At 33.9% G+C, this 19967-nt stretch overlaps 1 protein-coding gene and 1 long non-coding RNA gene across 2 annotated transcripts; both read left to right on the top strand.

Moving 5' to 3' along the window:
• The first annotated feature begins 879 nt into the window (after positions 1-879).
• Positions 880-13815, top strand: LOC114540947 (EGF-containing fibulin-like extracellular matrix protein 1). Its single transcript, XM_028560942.1, has 9 exons — positions 880-1044; positions 1204-1326; positions 2963-3085; positions 3515-3647; positions 3874-3996; positions 4228-4350; positions 4610-4732; positions 13396-13518; positions 13742-13815. Exons 1-9 carry the CDS (start codon positions 1036-1038, stop codon positions 13813-13815), a joined length of 954 nt encoding a protein of 317 aa, XP_028416743.1. The 5' UTR covers positions 880-1035.
• Positions 13816-15289: 1474 nt separating this feature from the next.
• Positions 15290-16214, top strand: LOC114540954. Its single transcript, XR_003689167.1, has 3 exons — positions 15290-15325; positions 15416-15538; positions 16070-16214. It is a non-coding gene; the product is annotated as an uncharacterized LOC114540954 (long non-coding RNA).
• Positions 16215-19967: the final 3753 nt, after the last annotated feature.

The following is a 19967-nucleotide window of genomic DNA, read 5'->3' as shown; positions in this document are numbered from 1 at the left end:
CCCACGGGCTGAAAATCGTGAACACCGCATTCAAATTGTAACAATTAATGAATGGTTTCAATAGTTTTCGGGTTTTTTGGGACACCCTGTATATCCTATGATCATTATTATCTATGTTAATGACTTTCTTCTGAATAAAAAGATATAATGATAAACACTGCAACTAAATTTGCGTTAATCTTTTTAGATGTTGTATCAGAGGATACTTTTTCATCTCCTGGTTTGTATTCTGTTATTCTCGCCTTCAAACGAAATAGGTAAGAATACACAATGCAAAACCTAAGAAACATAAAATAATAAAAAATGATGGAAAATAATTATCTATGTCGGTTGCACGGATTTTTGAAAAAATGAACTGGTTATGAATACGATTTTTGTATCGTGTACTATATATCCTTCAAATGGTTCCTTGAGAGTTTGTCTTCGTGTTAAAGATTTTGCAGGGAATCCCTTTGCAGAAAAGTAAGTACATAAACGTCGTTTTCCAAAATCGCGTCCATATATACCAGCCATTCTGGGAAAAAAGGACGGCGCCAGGAATGTGGAAGCTCATAAAAAATAGATAAGAGAACAGATGAAAGGATGGGGGGGGGTAGAGAAAAAATAAAGGGGGTACAGTTTATGCCTGTTAGAAAGTGGTTATTTTATTGCTATGGAATTTCCCGTTGTTCGATGTAACGGAGAATTAGCTCTAGTGTCTTAAAATTGGGGGTTATTAATGAAAATTGTTAGCTGTAATGATTTTAAAATGGCTGAAAAATCACAATATGGATAAAAAACAACTTTTATTTTCAGGTATTAATATAGCTAATTTTTATGTTCTGAGAAATGGCACTGCAACAAGTGCAGAAGATTACTCAGATGAGGAGAAATCAGTTTCAATACAAAGTTCTCTTCAACAGTATACCTGCGCTAATATTGACATAATGCAGGATAACAATTACGAAACAAACGAAAATTTTACAATAATTGTGACGTTGAATAACAATCCCAGAGTTCAAATAGCTGTTGGGAAAGCCACAGTTACTATCGCAGATGATGACGGTAATTATCTTTAAAAATATTTCATATTAGCATTCGTTGGGAGAATTAACGTGACACGGGTTGCTTTGTTATGGAACTTTTGAACCAACATGGAAGAAAGTTAAGGCGAGAGAGAGGATACATAATTTTCGCTACTTTTTTGTTAATTATTACTTCCAGATATCGACGAATGTTATGCAGGGACTCACAATTGCCATGAAAATGCCTATTGTAACAATACTGATGGTTCTTTCAATTGTTCATGTAAATATGGTTTCAGGGGAAATGGAACAGATTGTCAAGGTTTGGCTTAAGGTCCCTGTAATTTTAGGAATATTGAAAACTCGTGATTTAGATTTAAAATTTTTGCCGGAGATTTATCGATAAAGGAAAATAAATTTCCCAGATATATTGACCAGCATTCTAACAGTCAAGAATCCTCCATACGTCATTGCCGTTGTTCGTCATTACGTCATCCTCCATACGTCATTACGTCATCCTCCATACGTCAATGACGATTCAATATTGCCGAAATTTCACATATTTACGCATTTTACGCATTTCATGTAAAATGTCGGCCATATTGAGTCGCCATTATTACCATAACAACGGCAATAACGTCACACTTAAGGACGATTTCGGACGGTAAGAATTTGGTTCAATATATCTGGGAAATTGCTTTCCTTTGCAATAAATCTCCTGCGAAAATTTTAAATCTAAATCACGAGTTTTCAATATTACTGCTAAAATTTTAGGGAGCCACCTTAAGTAAAGCATAAAAATACAGAAGTCTAATGACTAAATGATAAGGGATAAGAAAATCAATGTCATTGTCTGGTAATATCACACTTGTGTTAGAAAAATAATTAGCTACTATGCCTTCGTTATCAACTCTCTTTCAATCGTTACTGGAAACATAAAGTGAGCAAAACCAATTAGTATTTGTGAACAATAGAAAAATATTTAGAACTTTGTCCGTTTTTAATGCAAAGTTTGAGAAACTTTGCAGTATTGTGATGAGTGGCGAAAATTCAAACGAGTCAGACAGTCAGTCAGTCATATTGTAAACTTTACGGGGGGTAGTTTGATTTATGCGTATAGTAACTTTTTGTATATGATCAGTAATTTAAAGTTTTTAAATCAGTTTAACTTGCTTTATTTATTAATGCACTATATCCCTTTTGCAAAGTACACCAAAATATTGAGGAATTCTGACGGTTACTGTAAATTTTGAAGCATTGCTTTTCCGCGGTTTGGGTTTTGTTTTAAAGGGATTTGCGCAATATTACCCCGCCGGAACACCTGATTTTTCTTATGCGTCGCAACTGCGCATGTGCAGTCGACACTTGAACATTATAACACGCGACCAGATCAGTGGGAGCGACGAGTATTGCTTCAAAACATTCCGGGCGCAAAAATCGAGCAATTCTTTGAGAATCTACGCACTTTATCAACTTATGTTATGAAGTACGAGCATTCAATTCAACACGAATATAATTTGGAAGGTTTATTCCATAAATAGAGCTAAGAGGTTAGGAAGAAACGACGCTGTGTTGTTTATGTATTGATTATTTACAACGCAACTATTTTGGCTATTATGAAGTGACGGATAAATTGTTGCCATCATATAAATATAGTGAATGTAGTCACAGTTGTTTGGCGAAGAAAAGAGACTAAACTGAGAAAATCGCGCCCGGTTAGGCCGGTTTACATGGGCAACTAAAATTATAATTTAATAGTGACAGCATCTTCGGCTATTAAACGTAACTTGAGTTCTCTGAGTAATTACTTTTTGATTAATGTTTAACCTAGTTCATTATATTTTTACTGGCATAAGTCAAAATGTTTATGTTGGGACAAACGTCTGGTTGCTCAGGTATTACAGGACATGAAAACTTTGCACTATCCTTGGATCCCTAGTTTTATTTATTTTTTCCAGATTTCGACGAATGTCATGCAGGGTCTCATAACTGCCATCACAACGCCTACTGTAATAATACTGATGGCTCTTTCAATTGTACATGCAAAAATGGCTACTCAGGAAATGGTACAGACTGTCAAGGTTAGACTTCAGTATAGTAAAATGCAAAAGTTTGGAAGGTCTTCAGGAATGGGGCCCACACAAAAACGACGAGACAATTTTTTTCTTTTGATTCCTGTAAGTGGCTATTCACAGAACAAGTGGATGTGTTGTAACAACTTCAGCATACGAAATTCCAAACACCCTGTTTAAATTTCGAAACATTTTCTTTTAAAATGCTGTATTATTGCCGTCCCAGTTGTATTTGTGGCGAAAGCACCCCCCCCCCCTCTATCGCGTCCTTCGCATCCTACGCTCTTGAAATGCGTTGTTGAGTCATCACAAATTTGGAATTAATTTAATACTCATGATTTGGTTAACACCAGATTTATTGTTATTTGGAACGATTGTATTCGTGAGCCATCACAAATTTTTATCTTTTTTATACCTTTTGTAAATTGTTATTTCCAGATCTGGACGAATGTGGTGCAGGGAATCACAGTTGCCATCAAAATGCTCAATGTAACAATACTGCATGATGGTTCTTTTGTTTGTTCATGCAAAAATGGCTACTCACGATCAGGAAATGGAACAGACTGTCAAGGTTAGACTTCAGTATGGTACAATGCAGAAGTTTAATTTCCCATAGTTCTACAGCTTTAACCTTCGCAGGAAACATCAACGGCATTGTCTAGTCATCGCACACTTGTTAGAAATAGGATCCCTAGCTTTTAATTATTACTAGGCAAACAAAGTGAAGAGAAGCTATGTGTTTGAGAACAGTAGAAATATATCTCGAATTTTTTTTTTTCCTGAATTATAATTTCCAGATTTAAACGAATGTGTTGCAGAGAATCACAGTTGCCATCAGAATGCTCACTGTAACAATAATGATGGTTCTTTTAATTGTTCATTCAAAATTGGTTTCATTGGGAGTGGAACAGACTGTAAAGGTTAGGCTTGAGTATAGCAGAGGTTTTCCATAGTTCCACAGCTTTAAACATCGCAGAAAACTTCAATAGCATTGTCTAGTCATTGATTTTTTTTACAAATTAAATATGATTGGTTTCTAATGCTTTATTATGAATACTGAAGTAGAAACATATAATGAACAAAGGCGATGTATATGTGAACAATAGAAAATATCTGAAATTTTATCTTTTTTCCTAAAGTATTATTTCCAGATTTCGACGAATGTGATGCAGGGAATCACAGTTGCCATCAGAATGCTCACTGTAACAATACTGGTGGTTCCTTCAATTGGTCATGCAAAATTGGTTTCATGGGAAATGGAGCAGACTGTCAAGGTGAAGCTTGAGTATCGCAGATATATATCGTTGCCTAACTTGCATTGTAGCTTCACAGCTTTAAACTTCGCAGGAAACATAAATGGCATTGTCTAGTCATCTCGGTTTTGTTAAAAATATAATCACCATGATCGCCATGCATTCGTTATCAAAAGACTTTTAGTTTTTACAACGACATAAAGAAAACAAAACGAATGTGTTTGTAAACAGTAGAAAAATATCAAAAATGATATTGTTTTTCCGACATTATCATTTTCAGATTTAAATGAATGTGTTGCGGGGACTCACAACTGCCATCAGAATGCTCACTGTAACAATATTGATGGTTCTTTTAATTGTTCATGCAAAATTGGTTTCAGGGGAAATGGAACAGATTGTCAAGGTTAGGTCCTGACTGAAATCTTTCTCATGCTCTTTTATCGAAGGATTTTTAATGTTAAGAATATACTTTTTTGTTAAATTTTCTTTCAAGATTTCGATGAATGTAATGCAGGTTCTCGCAATTGCTATCGTAACGTCTACTGTAACAATACTGATGGTTCTTTCAATTGTAGATGCAAAAATGGTTTCAGGGGAAATGGAACAAGCTGTCAAGGTTAGGCTTGAATATAGTATAATACAATAGTCTAACTTTCTAGCAATTGCTCAAAACTTCAGGAGCTGTATTAACGTTTACAGGAAATATGATTACCGGGTCTTGGTTATGACCACTTTTGTAACAAATCTTGGTAACAGTGAAGAATAGCGGAATGATTGAAATAACATTTTTTTATTGTGAGAAATATTGTTTAGACATAACAGATTGTATTTGGTAGATTCGTTCTCAAGCGTCTTTGGGGTAAATGCAGTGTCTTTGGAAGAATTTCATTTTGACCAATTAGCAAGTTTGTTTACATTTTCATTAACCTAATCAGAATGTATAAATTTTCAGAACTTTCGGTAAAAAGGTAAATTGTTTACCACTTTACACGACGTTTTAAAAATTAAAACATTCTGATTGGCTTTGTCTAAAAAATGCAAACAAATATTATGCCGATTAGTTTAAAGCGAATTAAAAGAAAATTTCGTCGGTACTTTATATTAATCAGCATAAACTTTATTCAGACCAGTATTTTTTTAAGAAAAGTGTCTATTTGAGAAAAAATTTAGGATTTTAAAAAACACGGAATCCTATACTTGTGGATTTCAGATTCAAAGCTCAATTTTTCTAGATCCTTTTTCGACATTTTTTCTTAAATTTTATCAGAGTCTTAAAGACAACGAATGTAGCGTTAGAACCCGAGATTGCGATTTCGATACTTTCTGCAATAATACTAAAAATAGTTTTCATTGTGCTTTTGAAAATACGTTTTAATTTGTAATTTCAACTCGTTTTTTTAGACTATTCGAAAAGCAAAGAATATTTATATCATATTCTTAAATCACAGAAGTATTATAAATTTCACAGGCATTATAAAGCTGTTTGCAAATAGTGTTTGCCCTTTTTGAATCCAACCCGGCTTGTAAGGCGGAGCAAACGCGTAACAATAATATTTGAAAATGAATAATTTTCTATAGATTTTTTTAAACAATTGACAACCTCCTGTGGCCTATCTACATAATATAATAACTTAAAGAATTCAAAATATTATCTTGTGACAACTTTGTCTCTTCAGCTGAATGCAATAATTGAATATACCAAGCTGTATCGTGGAGAAATGGTCATGCGGTAAAAGTTATTTAAAAGTATCTATGCTTCAGCAAGGTGAATATTATGATTATCAAGGTAAGTTCTTAATATATATCTGCTGTATATTTTATGGTGGTATAAAGAGAATACAGTCTAGTTTAATTATACCAGGAAACCGCTATCAACCTTCCGCATATTGTGGGGAAAACAAGACTCCATTAACCGTGTTTAAATTATTGTAGTCAATACGTGTTAGTCGATACGAAAGAGCGTTGTTAACTCTTGAAAGCAAGTCTGATGATTTCGTTGTGGTGTTTCTTTCGTCTCGACGATAAGCGTCAACGTAAACAAATGTGATAAATTTTCGACCAGTTTAATAAAAGATTTAAAGTAAATCAAAGTCTCATCTAAACATGAATTCTTCCGTCAAATATTGTAGTCTATTGGTCAAGTATTGTACTCTATTGTACGCTGTCTGTAATTTTCCTAATTGATCAGTGATCTCATATGCCATAACAAACTATATTTTCGAAGGAGTTACAATGAACTCTACATAATCATAAAGACAAATTTTCATTTGGTTGTTATGGCTACCTTCTGGAAACACTATATATGGGTAATTAAGTTGCATATCGCGGTTAGCCGAGATTAAACCAAGCTTGAGATGACTTTGGGTAATGAAATGAGCAAATAACATGATTCTGGCAGTAATGTAGTCATCCTAACAATAGCATGTACTTGTATGGTTTCCTAAAGACTTGTTTTGATACCTCAAAGTCGTCTCATTCTTCGTTAAATGACGGCTAACTTCTTAGATCCACTGAATTATTTTCCGACAGACGAAGCATTTTTCGCACCAGTAACATGAGATAAAGGAGACCCTGGTGCTTAGGACAAGTAGGAACCTGGCTTGATAGATAGATTATAATAGTTTACATTCCCAAAATTAAATAATATGAAGTAGCTAGAAAATTGGAGCTAAAAAATGGCGGAAATTAGAGGAGTAGTTATGAAAGGTCATTCGCAGCGAAATATTTTTCATAATTTAAACGGAAATTATTATTTTTCAAATTTTGGATTCTTTAAAAAATAAAAAAAGGAACTAAAGCTTTTTTTGGTAATTTGTTTCTCCGTATCTACCTGATGTGGCACTATATATTTTTTCACCACATTTTCAGTGAATATGAATTTTTCCCTTAGCTTTTAAGTAAATTTTCAGCCTTGTACCCAGGCGCTTTAATAGTAAAAAGTAAAAAGTTTATTTATGAATCGAAGTGTGGTTTTTCGAAATATCAAAATATTATTTAAGATTTCAAAAGAAACACCAAAGAACGTTTAAACCAGGACAATTAAGCGAGGAAGCAGAAAAAAGCCAGCGCGGAAAATGTAAATGCCATTGTCGTTGTTTGTGTAAAAGGGGACGGAGTAGATGTCTAACTCTGTCTTGTATAGATATCGTCGGATAATGTGTTTGCATTGTTTGCATGCATGGCGGTAAAATAAGCCAATACAAAATTTACATTACAAATTTGTGAAAAGGTATTTACTAAATCAGTGCAAATATCCCGAACACAGTACAAATTTGTATGAAAAAACGCACTTCGGAGAATGTATAAGAGATGATTCTCAGCATTTAGCTATATAACAGTCAGGGTGTACGATGAGCACATTTATAATGATAAAAACAGCTGTACAATTTTTTAAAAACTGGGCAAGTGCTGTACATGTTATTGAGAGTTTATTATGTCAACAAAGCATATTAATAACGGATTCAACTTTATCTTGCATGACCCTTAATGTTTATAAGCAAAATTTTTTTGGCATGTAGAAATCTTGGCCATAATTCATGTCATAAAGTAATCAGCAAAACAATGGCAGTCTAAATGGTTCATACTTTTATGGCTCCTCGTGTATGCTCGCGAACCCCAAAATTAGTTGTTTGCAAACAATGTTTGGCCTTTTTGAATCCAACCTGTAAGGCGGAGCAAACGCATAACAATAATATTGGAAAATGAATAATTTTCTATAGATTTTTTTAAAGAATTGACAACCTCCTGTGGCCTATCTGTGTATAATAACTTAAAGTATTCAAAATATTATCTAATGACAATTTTGTCTCTTCAGCTGAATGCAATAATTGAATATACCAAGCTGTATCGTGGAGGAATGTTCATGCGATAAAAGTTATTTAAAAGTATCTATGCTTCAGCAAGGTGAATATTATAATTATCAAGGTAAGTTCTTAATATATATCTGTTGTATATTTTATGGTGGTATAAAGAGAATACAGTCTAGTTTAATTATACCAGGAAACCGCTATCAACCTTCCGCATATTGTGGGGAAAACAAGACTCCATTAACCCTGTTTAAATTATTGTAGTCAATACGTGTTAGTCGATACGAAAGAGCGTTGTTAACTCTTGAAAGCAAGTCTGATGATTTCGTTGTGGTGTTTCTTTCGTCTCGACGATAAGTGTCGACGTGAACAAACGTGATAAATTTTCAACCACTTTAATAAAAGATTTAAAGTAAATCAAAGTCTCATCTAAACATGAATTCTCCCGTCAAATATTGTAGTCTATTGGTCAAGTATTGTACTCTATTGTACGCTGTCTGTAATTTTCCTAATTGATGAGTGATCTCATATGCCATAACAAACTATATTTTCGAAGGAGTTACAATGAACTCTACATAATCATAAAGACAAATTTTCATTTGGTTGTTATAGATACCTTCCGAAAACACGATATGTGGGTAATTAAGTTCCATATATCATGGTTAGCTGAGATTAAACCAAGCTTGAGATGACTTTGGGTAATGAAATGAGCAAATAACATGATTCTGGCAGTAATATAGTCATCCTGACAATAGCATGTGCTTGTATGGTTTCCTAAAGACTTGTTTTAATACCTCAAAATCGTCTCACTCTTCGTTAAAATGACGGCTAGCTCGTTAGATCCATTGAATTATTTTCCGACAAACAAAGCATTTTTCGCACCAGTACCAGTGACATGAGATAAAGGAGACCCAGGTGCTTAGGACAAGTAGGAACCTGGCTTGATACATAGATTATAATAGTTTACATTCCCAAAATTAAATAATATGAATTAAGTAGCTAGAAACTTGGAGCTAAAAAATGGCGGAAATTAGGGGAGTAGTTATGAAAGGTCATTCGCAGCGAAATGTTTTTCATAATTTAAACGGAAGTTATGATTCTTCAAATTTTGGATTCTTTAAAAAATAAGAAAAGGAAATAAAGCTTTTTCTGGTAATTTGTTTCTCCGTATTTACCTGATGTGGCACTATATATTTTTTCACCACATTTTCAGTTAATATGAATTTTTCCCTTAGCTTTAAAGTAAATTTTCAGCCTCGTACCCAGGCGCTTTAATAGTAAAAAGTAAAAGTTTATTTATGAATCGAAGTGTGGTTTTTCGAAATATTAAAACATTATTTAAGATTTCAAAAGAAACACCAAAGAACGTTAAAACCAGGACAATAAAGCGAAGAAGCAGAAAAGAGCCAGCGCGGAAAATGTAAATGCCATTGTTGTTTGTGTAAAAGGCGACGGAGTAGATGTCTAACTCTGTCTGGTATAGATATCGTCGGATAATGTGTATACATCATATATTATTTATATATTTATAAATAAACAGTATTCGAGTGTATCAGTAATTCTTTTTCCCAAGTAGATTTGCCTAGCATTGAAAATAGTACCTGAGAATTCTAAGCCTCAATAGTTGATAGAAATTCTGAATGTAAATAGGCATGCACTATCCGCAATCGTATAAATATATTGTGGTACAAAATTGGCGACTTCAGAAACGTTTCCGTCGAAAGCATTTTGGCTATTTGAATAATTTGATCTCTTATACAGTAAAACAGCGTGAAGATAAAATAACGAGAACGCTACTACGCTCAAGTTTTTTTTATTTTTTTTTTGCTAACCTTTTCTTGCACGTAAAGTAACTATAGTGGTACTAGGTAGAATGGCATCATAACTATTAGATAGCGTTAAAAATAACTATTAAAAATCACTGCGTGTTTCGACTTTCGAGAATTATTTAGTTTTAGAAGAGCGGAGCGAACGCAATCGTCAATAAATTCCGGCAACACCAGACGCCAACAAATCTGAACGTTATAAATTAAAAATATTAATTCTTGATTGACAGCGGATTAGACTCCAGCTAATCATCAATTCCCATCCACCAGTGGACGGTGTTTCTAAAAAACATAGCAAAAAATTTAGGGACAGCCTGCCAAATAGGCTACAAATATTGGTAATACTGTACCAAATCAAATGACGTCGTACCGGAGCTGTTTATTTCATAATAAAATGTACTTACATTTTTTCAGTGCCTTTTATGCGAAAAATAAAAACGTGAAATTCCCAAAAAGTCTTATGGCATTTTTCTTAAATTTTATTTAGAGTACTTCTAAATTAGAAATCCTCTTATTATTAGACTAAAATCTGTATGTTTATTGCTTTTCCAAGCAATTGTACAACGGTGGATAGCAGTTATACAACGCTATCCAGCTTTCGTAAAGATGCAAGCTCTCCTGCCCCCTCCCCACCCCCCTCTGATGAATGTATATTACCCTGACATTGCGCAAAGTAGTCATTTTAAAATTTGTAATTGTTGCTCCTTACATAAATTATGTTGCCCCGTTCATCCATGGGTGGTAGCCCGATAAAGATTTGAAATGGTAGAATTTGCTCCAGTTGCACTATTATTGCTTTTTCATGCGACCTCTATGACGTCACAGAACTCACAGCGAAACTGTAGTGAAGCGCAACTGAAGCAAATTCGACTATTTTAAATATTTGCTGGACTTCCTATGGTTCATCGCTTGCAAATACAGTACATTCAATGATTATTTCTGTCCCTCTGCTCGACGAATAAAATTTTAAATTATAACCAACATCCCTTAGATGCAGTTGTGGAAGTCGATATATTTGCATCTCTTTGTATGTGTTCTGGAAATTGTGTCATCAACAGCACAAGGTAAGAATTAAACAATACTTAGACCTTTTTACACTAGCTATACCGAATTAGCATGATCATGAACCCACAGCATCAAAAATTGCTATGTAAAAGGAAATTTTATCTCCCAAAGTATGGAAGCCTGACCCAACCAAGCGTGGAATGACACACGTTCATCCGACCCTGATCCGAAAGGTCTGTTCACACGGTCCAATTTTTTGCATCCAATCCACTCTTGACGTATGAGATAGAGTCGGTTGTTGATAAAGCAGTACAGCATTGGCTTCAGTGGGTTTGCTGCTCATATACACTATACAAGGCCTCAGATTGTAAAACATCCATCAGAAGTGAATTGGATCCAACAAAATTGGATCTTGAACATTGTTTATACAGCATAAAGTATGCAAAAAACAAGAAAAATTCCGCTAAAAAACAAAACTTTCCTTCAAGAATGCAGTCTGCGGAGTTAATTTTTAACATTTAAATTACTTTTATTTTGTAGTTTTAACTAATATATATTGTAAGTAACCTAAATATGAATTGATGCACACAGTTATATTTGGATTCCAAAGTTCAACCTACACCGTTGGTGAGCCAGATGGTAAATTGCAAGTTTGTCTTGTTGTTAACAATTTTGATGGGAAACAATTTACAGGAACGTGAGTAAATTTCGTTGTTCTTGTTCTTGATCTTTATATTAATAACCACATCTGGGTAGCGGACGGAATTCTTTGTTGTTGAGACATCCAGGCACTATTGCCAATAAATTATATTATATACAATTTTTTCTCTCTTTTTCACTCCCATTACTGTAATTTCAAAGTGAATAGTCCTCTTTCTCAACATCTTTGATCTTTAGATGAAAAATATCAGTTTTGATGACAACAATGAATAAATCGATAAATCTGTACAACCAAGATATGCTGCTAATTTTTTGTCCATCGGTTTAATGTGTTTATCATAAATATTTTAAGATTAACATTCAGAAATGGCACTGCAACAAGCGGAGAAGATTACAAAGTTTTAGTAGGTCTTGAAAAAGATGTTGGAATTCAAAGTTTTATTCAAACAACTGATTGCGTTGATATTTCGATAATTGATGATAACAGTTATGAAGGCAACGAAAATTTTACAGTTGTTTTGATGTTAAATGACCCCAACGTTCAAATTACTATTGGCGAAGCGACAGTGACTATCACAGATAATGAAGGTAATGATTTGAGATATATTTTCTATATAAATTATTATAGTTACTGACATTTTTTTACTGTGCAACGCAAGTGCAGATAGCACAGCATTTCTTTATTTGTTTACTATTAATTCATGAAAATAAAGTCTCGTACATCGCCATTCGTCGGCACTATTTTTGTCCGTTCATATTGATGAGTGAAATGCTGTGTCTATTTAAAAAAAAAATATTTACTTAATTGATCACTCATAATGGATCGTAGAACATCGTCGATGAATCACGACATACTGTATAAGAACTAGGCCTAAGTCTTTAATTCTCATTATTTTCGTAATCTTTACTAAGGATAAACGTTCGAAACAATTGCTCCAGTCAGCAATGTCTCAAAATTTCTCAGGCTCCAAACAGGCTCCAAATTTTAAGGTACATTAAAACTTAAATTTATTGTTCTTGAAGAGAAAGTTTAAGTGAGATATCATTTTTATGTAGCCCTCTTATCTCCTCGATAAAAGCGAAAGCTAGTATGTTTTAAATTATATTCTTACCTTTGAAACTTCGATGCAGTTCCTACTACATTTCGATTCGAAAGTTCAACTTACACTGTTGGTGAGGAAGATGGTACCGTGAGGGTTATCTTTTTATTAGCAATTATCGAGAAAACTTTTTAAAAACGTGTTTAGGTTTCGCATTAATTTCTCTTGAAAATACACAAATATTCCAGGCTCCAAATTCTAATCTAGATTAAAACAAAAATTTAAACTGTTTGATGAGAAATCTGGGGCGGTAAAATTTTTCATATTCGCTAATAGAAAAACCAATTGCATTTACCAGTGAATATGATACGCGAAGATCATGCAAAACGACATGCTAAGTTAAAAATATTGGGCACTGTTTTTTTTCGCTTCCTTGACTTCAAGAAATAGCCAATTTGAAAGAGAAAATATACCGCATTCTCAACGAGAGACTTGAAGAAAACACCAAAGATTTAAAATGATTCTAATGCAGTCTAATGACTAAATGATAAGGACAAGAAAATCAATGTCTCTGCAGTCTGGTAATATCACACTTGTGTTAATTACTATGCCTTCGTTATCAACTCCCTTTTAATCGTTACTAGGAACGTAAAGTGTGCAAAACCAATTAGTATTTGTGGACAATTGAAAAATATTTCGACTTTATCTTTTTTAAATTATTATTTTCAGATTTCGACGAATGTGATGCAGGGTCTCATAATTGCCATCACAATGCCTATTGTAATAATACTTATGGCTCTTTCAATTGTACATGCAAAAATGGCTACTCAGGAAATGGGACAAGCTGTCAAGGTTAGACTTCAGTATAGTAAAATTCAAAAGTTAAAATTGCCCATCGTTCCACAGCTTTATATTTCGCAGAAAACATCAATGGCATTGTCTAGTCATCGCACACTTGTTAGAAATAAGATCCCTAGCTTTTAATTATTACTAGGCACACAGAGTGAAGAGAAGCTATATATTTGTACACAATAGAAATATATCTGAATTTTTTTTTCCGAATTATTATTTCCAGATTTCAACGAATGTGATGCAGGGAATCACAGTTGCCATCAGAATGCTCACTGTTACAATACTGATTTCTTTTAATTGTTCATGCAAAATTGGTTTCATTGGGAGGAACGGACTGTGAAGGTTAGGCCTGGGTATAGCAGAATTTTCCAATCGTTCCACAGCTTTAAACATCGAAGGAAACTTCAATAGCATTGTCTAGTCATCGCAATTTTATTACAAATTAAATATGATTGGTTTCAAAAGCTTTGTTATGAATATAACTAGGAACGTATGATGAACGAAGGCGATGTATATGTGAACAAAAAATAGAATTTTATTTTTTTGCTAAATTATTATTTCAAGATTTCGACGAATGTAAACAGGGAATCACAGTTGCCACCAGAATGCTCACTGTAACAATACTGATGGTTCTTTTAATTGTTCATGCAAAATTTTCATGGGAAATGGAACAGACTGTCAAGGTGAAGCTTGAGTATGACAGATATCTATCGTTGTCTAACTTGCATTCTAGTTTCACAGCTTTAAACTTCGCAAAAACATGTATGGCATTGTCTAATAATCTAGGCTTTGTTAGAAATATAATCACCATGATCGCCGTGCATTCGTTATCAAAAGAGTTTAGTTTTACAGGGACATAAAAAAAACAAAACGAATGTGTTTGTAAACAGTAAAAAAAAAATGATATCGTTTTTCCGACATTATCATTTTCAGATTTAAACGAATGTGATGGGGGACTCACAACTGCCATCAGAATGCTCACTGTAACGATATTGATGGTTCTTTAAATTGTTCATGCAAAATTGGTTTCATGGGAAATGGAACAGACTGTCAAGGTGAAGCTTGAGTATGACAGATATCTATCGATGTCTAACTTGCATTGTAGTTTCACAGCTTTAAACTTGGCAGGAAACATATATGGCATTGTCTAGTCATTTCAATTTTATTAGAAATATAATCCCATTATCGCCATGCATTCGTTATCAAAAGACTTTTAGTTTTTACAAGGACATAAAGAAAACAAAACGAATGTGTTTGTAAACAGTAGGAAAATATCAAAAATGATATCGTTTTCCCGACATTATCATTCTCAGATTTTAACGAATGTGATGCGGGGGACTCACAACTGCCATCAGAATGCTCTCTGTAACAATACTGATGGTTCTTTTAATTGTTCATGCAAAATTGGTTTCATGGGAAATGGAACAGACTGTCAAGGTGAAGCTTGAGTGTGACAGATTTCTAACTTGCATTGTAGTTTCACAGCTTTAAACTTCGCAGGAAACATATATGGCATTGTCTAGTCATCTCAGCTTTGTTGGAAATATAATCACCATGATCGCCATACATTCGTTATCAAAAGAGTCTTAGTTTTTACAAGAACATAAAGAAAACAAAACGAATGTGTTAGTAAACAGTAAAAGAATATCAAAAAGATATCGTTTTTCCGACATTATCATTTTCAGATTTAAACGAATGTGATTCGGGGACTCACAACTGCCATCAGAATGCTCACTGTAACAATACTGATAGTTCTTTTCATTGTTCATGCAAATTGGTTTCAGAGGAAATGGGACATATTGTCAAGGTTAGGTCCTGACAGAAATCTTTCTTATGCTCTTTTATCGACGGATTTTTAATTGTTAAGAATATACTTTTTTGTTAAATTTCTTTCAAGATTTTGACGAATGTGATGTAGGTTCTCACAATTGCCATCGTAACGCTTACTGCAATAATACTGACGGTTCTTTCAATTGTTCATGCAAAAATGGTTTCAGGGGAAATGGAACAGGCTGTCAAGGTTAGGTTTGAATATAGTATAATACAACAGTCCAACTTTGATGACATTAACTTGTTTTTTTATGTGTTTATAGTTTTCTATTGATCTGTCTGTTTTGTATTTGCCTATTAATTTTTGTATGTAGTTTCGCAGTACTGCCTGTACATGCCCCTCATGAAAAACAACACTGCTAACTTATAAATTCAAAGCAGCACTTCACTTGCGATAGTAACCGCTAGTTTTATATGTTTACTTATTTAACACACAGACTAGTAAATGCCATTATATGCAATGGCTTTTGTAAAAAAATTAAATGATAACAAAATATTTTTGCACTATTTTTTCAATTAATTCTAAAGCTTAGAGCTATATGAAGCAAAGTGGTGCAGGTTTTTATAGTTGCCATTACAAAAATGCTATACATGCAAAAAATGTTGCTGAATTATCTAAATTTGTTGACTTCGTATTGGCACTGGTTTTGTTAAATAATGATATTGTGGTGAGTCATGCACTATTACAAACTTTAGCCTTTATTTCCTTTTAATGATTAAGATATCAACGAATGTAATACTGGGACACACAAATGCCATCAAAATGGCTACTGTAACAATACTGATGGTTCTTTTAATTGTTCATGCAAAAATGGATTCAAAGGAAATGGAACAGACTGTCAAGGTTTGTCGTAAATATTTAATAAATTATGGCAATAGAATTTATATTAATTTCCTATCGAAAAAATATATGTTATCTTAAGAATTTTTTTCTTACGTAAAGAAAATTTTTCTTAAACAGAGGATATAAAATCTCGTTTAAAAAGTAATTTCTTATAATAAGAAATTAGTTACCCCACAGAATTGCAGATTTTAGCAGAAGAAATTATATATACCACTTATTAACCAAAGGGATTTATTTTATGGCATACAGTATTTAATAGTTTATTTATTTATACAATGCGCTGCAGCATTCTTGCCGGCTCTTTCGCCAGCCAGTCGCAAAGCAACACTGAAGTAGCTTCAAAAACTTTGTTTCTAGTCATTAAATAAGAATGATGCAGTAATATAAAAAAAGTCAAAGATGAATAAATATAATATTCACATGTACCAAATAATACTCTTCTTCGTCCATTCTCCGTCGATATTGTTCGTGTCAAAAATAAAGGTGCAAGCTTGTTTTTTTTTTCAAAAATATGAGAGTTGGACCGTTACTACGGCAACGGTCTAATACTGGGGATTCCAGATTGGCAAAGAACTAATCAGCGCACGCCACATTAGTCACGAGGCCGCGCGCCATATAACAAATTCTTATTAGTGGAAATTTTTTTCTTAAGCTAAGAAAATAATTTCTGGATATAAGAAAGATTATCTTATCTTATGAAATTCTCAATATGAGAAAAAAATTATTAATCTTCAGCAATATTCCAAATATTTCTTAAAATAGGAAAGCTTGTTTTAGCTGATCCTCGTTTCAAGAAAATAATTTCTTAAAATAGAAGATTATTTCGAAAACTAGAGCTAAATGGGGTATAGTAAAAAAATACTATGGAGTAGAATTTTTATTATTTACAATGAACGAATGTCCGCCTCCCTTCATAAATTATATCAAATAAACAAGTTTTGCAATATAGAAGCTCTTAGAAACAAATTTCATCATGAGAGAAATTCAACTCATTTTTCCTTTCCATAGGTGCGGTTGGTTATTGCACTAAAAGCACCAACTTCATTATCCATGTACAATGATATTTGATATACTAAAAGTAAGATTTAGAATGGAAAAGTCAAAGATTCATATTTTGAATTTTGATTACCATGGAAAGGCGCATTGATTGCAACATAACGTCATGTGCGCGACATATCGCAGGTTATCGCGCAGGTTTAATGAAAGAACGCTAAAAGCATTGTGGGTAAGAAGCGCGTCCTTTTTAAATTTTCTAGGCTCTTGTGTAACAGCCTCGTGCTCTCGTCCCTGGCGCTTTAGATAAAATCAATATGGGAACACTACAGGCTTTTATATAGATCAGTGGAGGTTCCGCAAAGATCAGCAGAGTTTTGAGGAGGACGCGGGGAAGATGAAGAAAGCTCCATTTTTCCGTCGCGTCCTCTCAAAAATTCCTTGCGCACTCGGTCAGCTTAGCTGCTGATCAATGTAAAAGCCTGTAGTGTTCTTATATTTATTTTATTTAAAGCGCCTGGGAACGAGGCTGGTTGTGTAACGCGTCTTCACTTATCGTTGAATTTTTATTGATTTTTTTCAATTCGTACGTTATAATATGGATCAAGAAACGACAAATATGCTCGAACAAATCGCTATAGTGTGGTCAAAGAATGCGGGCAGATGTTGGAAGGTAAGAATTTTGTATTGATTGAGTAATCTCATCTAAACATGAATTTTCCGTCAAATATTGTACTCTATTGCTCAAATATTGTACTCTATTGCTTTCTGTAATTTTCCTAATTGATCAATGATCTCATGATCATGTCATAACAAACTATATTAATTTTCGAAGGAGTTACAATGAACTCTATATACATAATTATAAAGACAAATTTCCATTTGATCCTGATCAGCCCTTTGTAGAAAGACTTAAGGGACTCAAGTGACCGACTGCGAAGAAAATACCTTTGTCTCGTTCAGCTTTACAAGATCATGTTTGGGCTTTGTGACATTGACAAATTTAAATATCTGGATATTGTGGGTGAGTCTAGTACTAGATCTAACCATAATTTTAAGTTAAAACGTTAACATGCACTTACTAATTACTTTAAGTTCTCGTTTTTTAACCGTTATATCTTGGACTGGAACTTTTTACCACCGGAATTAAGTTGTGGAAGCTACTTCGCTGTCTACTGTAGTTTTAAACATAAACTACTGTTGTTTCTTCTCAAAATCAGTATTCACTTCAGTTTAGTTTCAAGAAAAGCAGTTTATAAATAGGAATTTCGTTTTCTCCTACTGTTACCCCCCTATTACTATTTCTTTGTTAATAGATAGTGGGAAAGATTTATTAAATCATTAAATAATAGCTTCATTCCGCAAACACGATATGTGGTTAATTAAGTTTTGCAAATCCCGCTTAGCCGAGATTAAACCAAGCTTGAGATGACTTTGGGTAATGAAATGAGAAATAACATGATTCTGGCAGTAATGTAGTCATCCTAACAATAGCATGTGCTTGTATGGTTTCCTGAAGACTTATTTCAATACCTCAAAGTCACTCTTCGTTAAATGACGGCTAGCTCCTTAGATCCATTGAATTATTTTCCGACAGACAAATAATTGTAAATAATTATTTTAGCCGTTTTACAGTGGGTAGAACGGCTAAAACATGTTTCCCAAGGAGCAAATCTTTGACGCTGTCTTTTGCTCGCGTTTAACAATCGGTGCGCGTTTCGACTTTCGAAAATTATTTAGTTTTAGAAGAACGGAGCGAACGCAATCTCGAACGCAATCGTCAATAAATTCGGTCAAGACCAGACGCCCACAAATTTTAACGTTATACAAATTAAAAATATTTACTCTTGATTGACAGTGGATTAGTCTAGTAGCTAATCATAAAATTCCCGTCCACCAGTGGACGGGGTTTCAAAAAAACATAGCCAAATCAGGCAGGCGGTCTTCCGCCGTCCTTGCCTTGCCCGAATTTAGGGACCGCCGGCCGTGTATTTCATAAAAAGAAATACATGCATGCAGCAACCCCTCGCCATTTTAAACGAAGCAAAATATTTCGTGCGCTACCCAGACCTAACTTTCTACGCTAATCCCCGAGCCGGCGCGAAGCGCCGTGCGAGGGTACTAATTCCGCTGGGAGATTTATTACACCCGGGTATTGTGACAGAACATAACGGAATTTAAAGTTGCTCAAATTCTATGTCGTGGACCGTGGACCGTGGACCGTGGACGTTCAATGGTCATGGTACTTGTGCGCATGCGCGGAATGCGAACGCGTGTAGACTGGTAATCAACGAACGTTCTGATTGGCTAAGACAGAAAGTTTGTATTTCAATGAGAACGTCAGCAATTTAACTGTCATTTCGTAAACATTTTTGTAAAAGCGTTTCATAAACTTTGTGCAAGGAAAGTAAAACGAGAAGAAACAAGATATATGAAGCATGACAGATAGCAAAGATGAACGTGGATACAGTAAAAAAAAGCAGTGTAAGAGGAATAATTCATAATCTGCAAGCTTATAAATGTTTTCAAAGACAAAGGGTACGTGTTTACTTTGTTTATTTCGTATTTGTTTCGCGGTAAGAATGAGCCGTATTTGTATACTTTTCAGCTTTGTATGCCGTTTATTTGTTAAATTTTCAGCTTTTTATGCAAACACATAAACCTGTGAAAGGCTCTTACACCTTTGCTTTAACTTCAAAAAGTGTTTTTCAAAGTGTAATTTGAATTTTGGTATAAAAAATACACACTATATTTATAAAGTATACTGAAACTTTTAGCCGTC

Source organism: Dendronephthya gigantea, unplaced genomic scaffold (genome assembly GCF_004324835.1).
Source record: "Dendronephthya gigantea isolate DGI-Jeju-01 unplaced genomic scaffold, DenGig_1.0 000257F, whole genome shotgun sequence".
Classification (NCBI taxonomy): Eukaryota; Metazoa; Cnidaria; class Anthozoa; order Malacalcyonacea; family Nephtheidae; genus Dendronephthya; species Dendronephthya gigantea.
The sequence above is the reverse complement of the archived record's forward strand: the minus strand, read 5'-3'. Positions and strand labels throughout refer to the sequence as shown.

Excerpts from the sequence above, each read along its gene's own strand:
- LOC114540947 (XM_028560942.1), top strand. Across the intron at positions 1,327-2,962 it reads AAATGGAACAGATTGTCAAG|ATTTCGACGAATGTCATGCA; the intron begins GTTTGGCTTAAG and ends TATTTTTTCCAG. Across the intron at positions 13,519-13,741 it reads AAATGGGACAAGCTGTCAAG|ATTTCAACGAATGTGATGCA; the intron begins GTTAGACTTCAG and ends TATTATTTCCAG.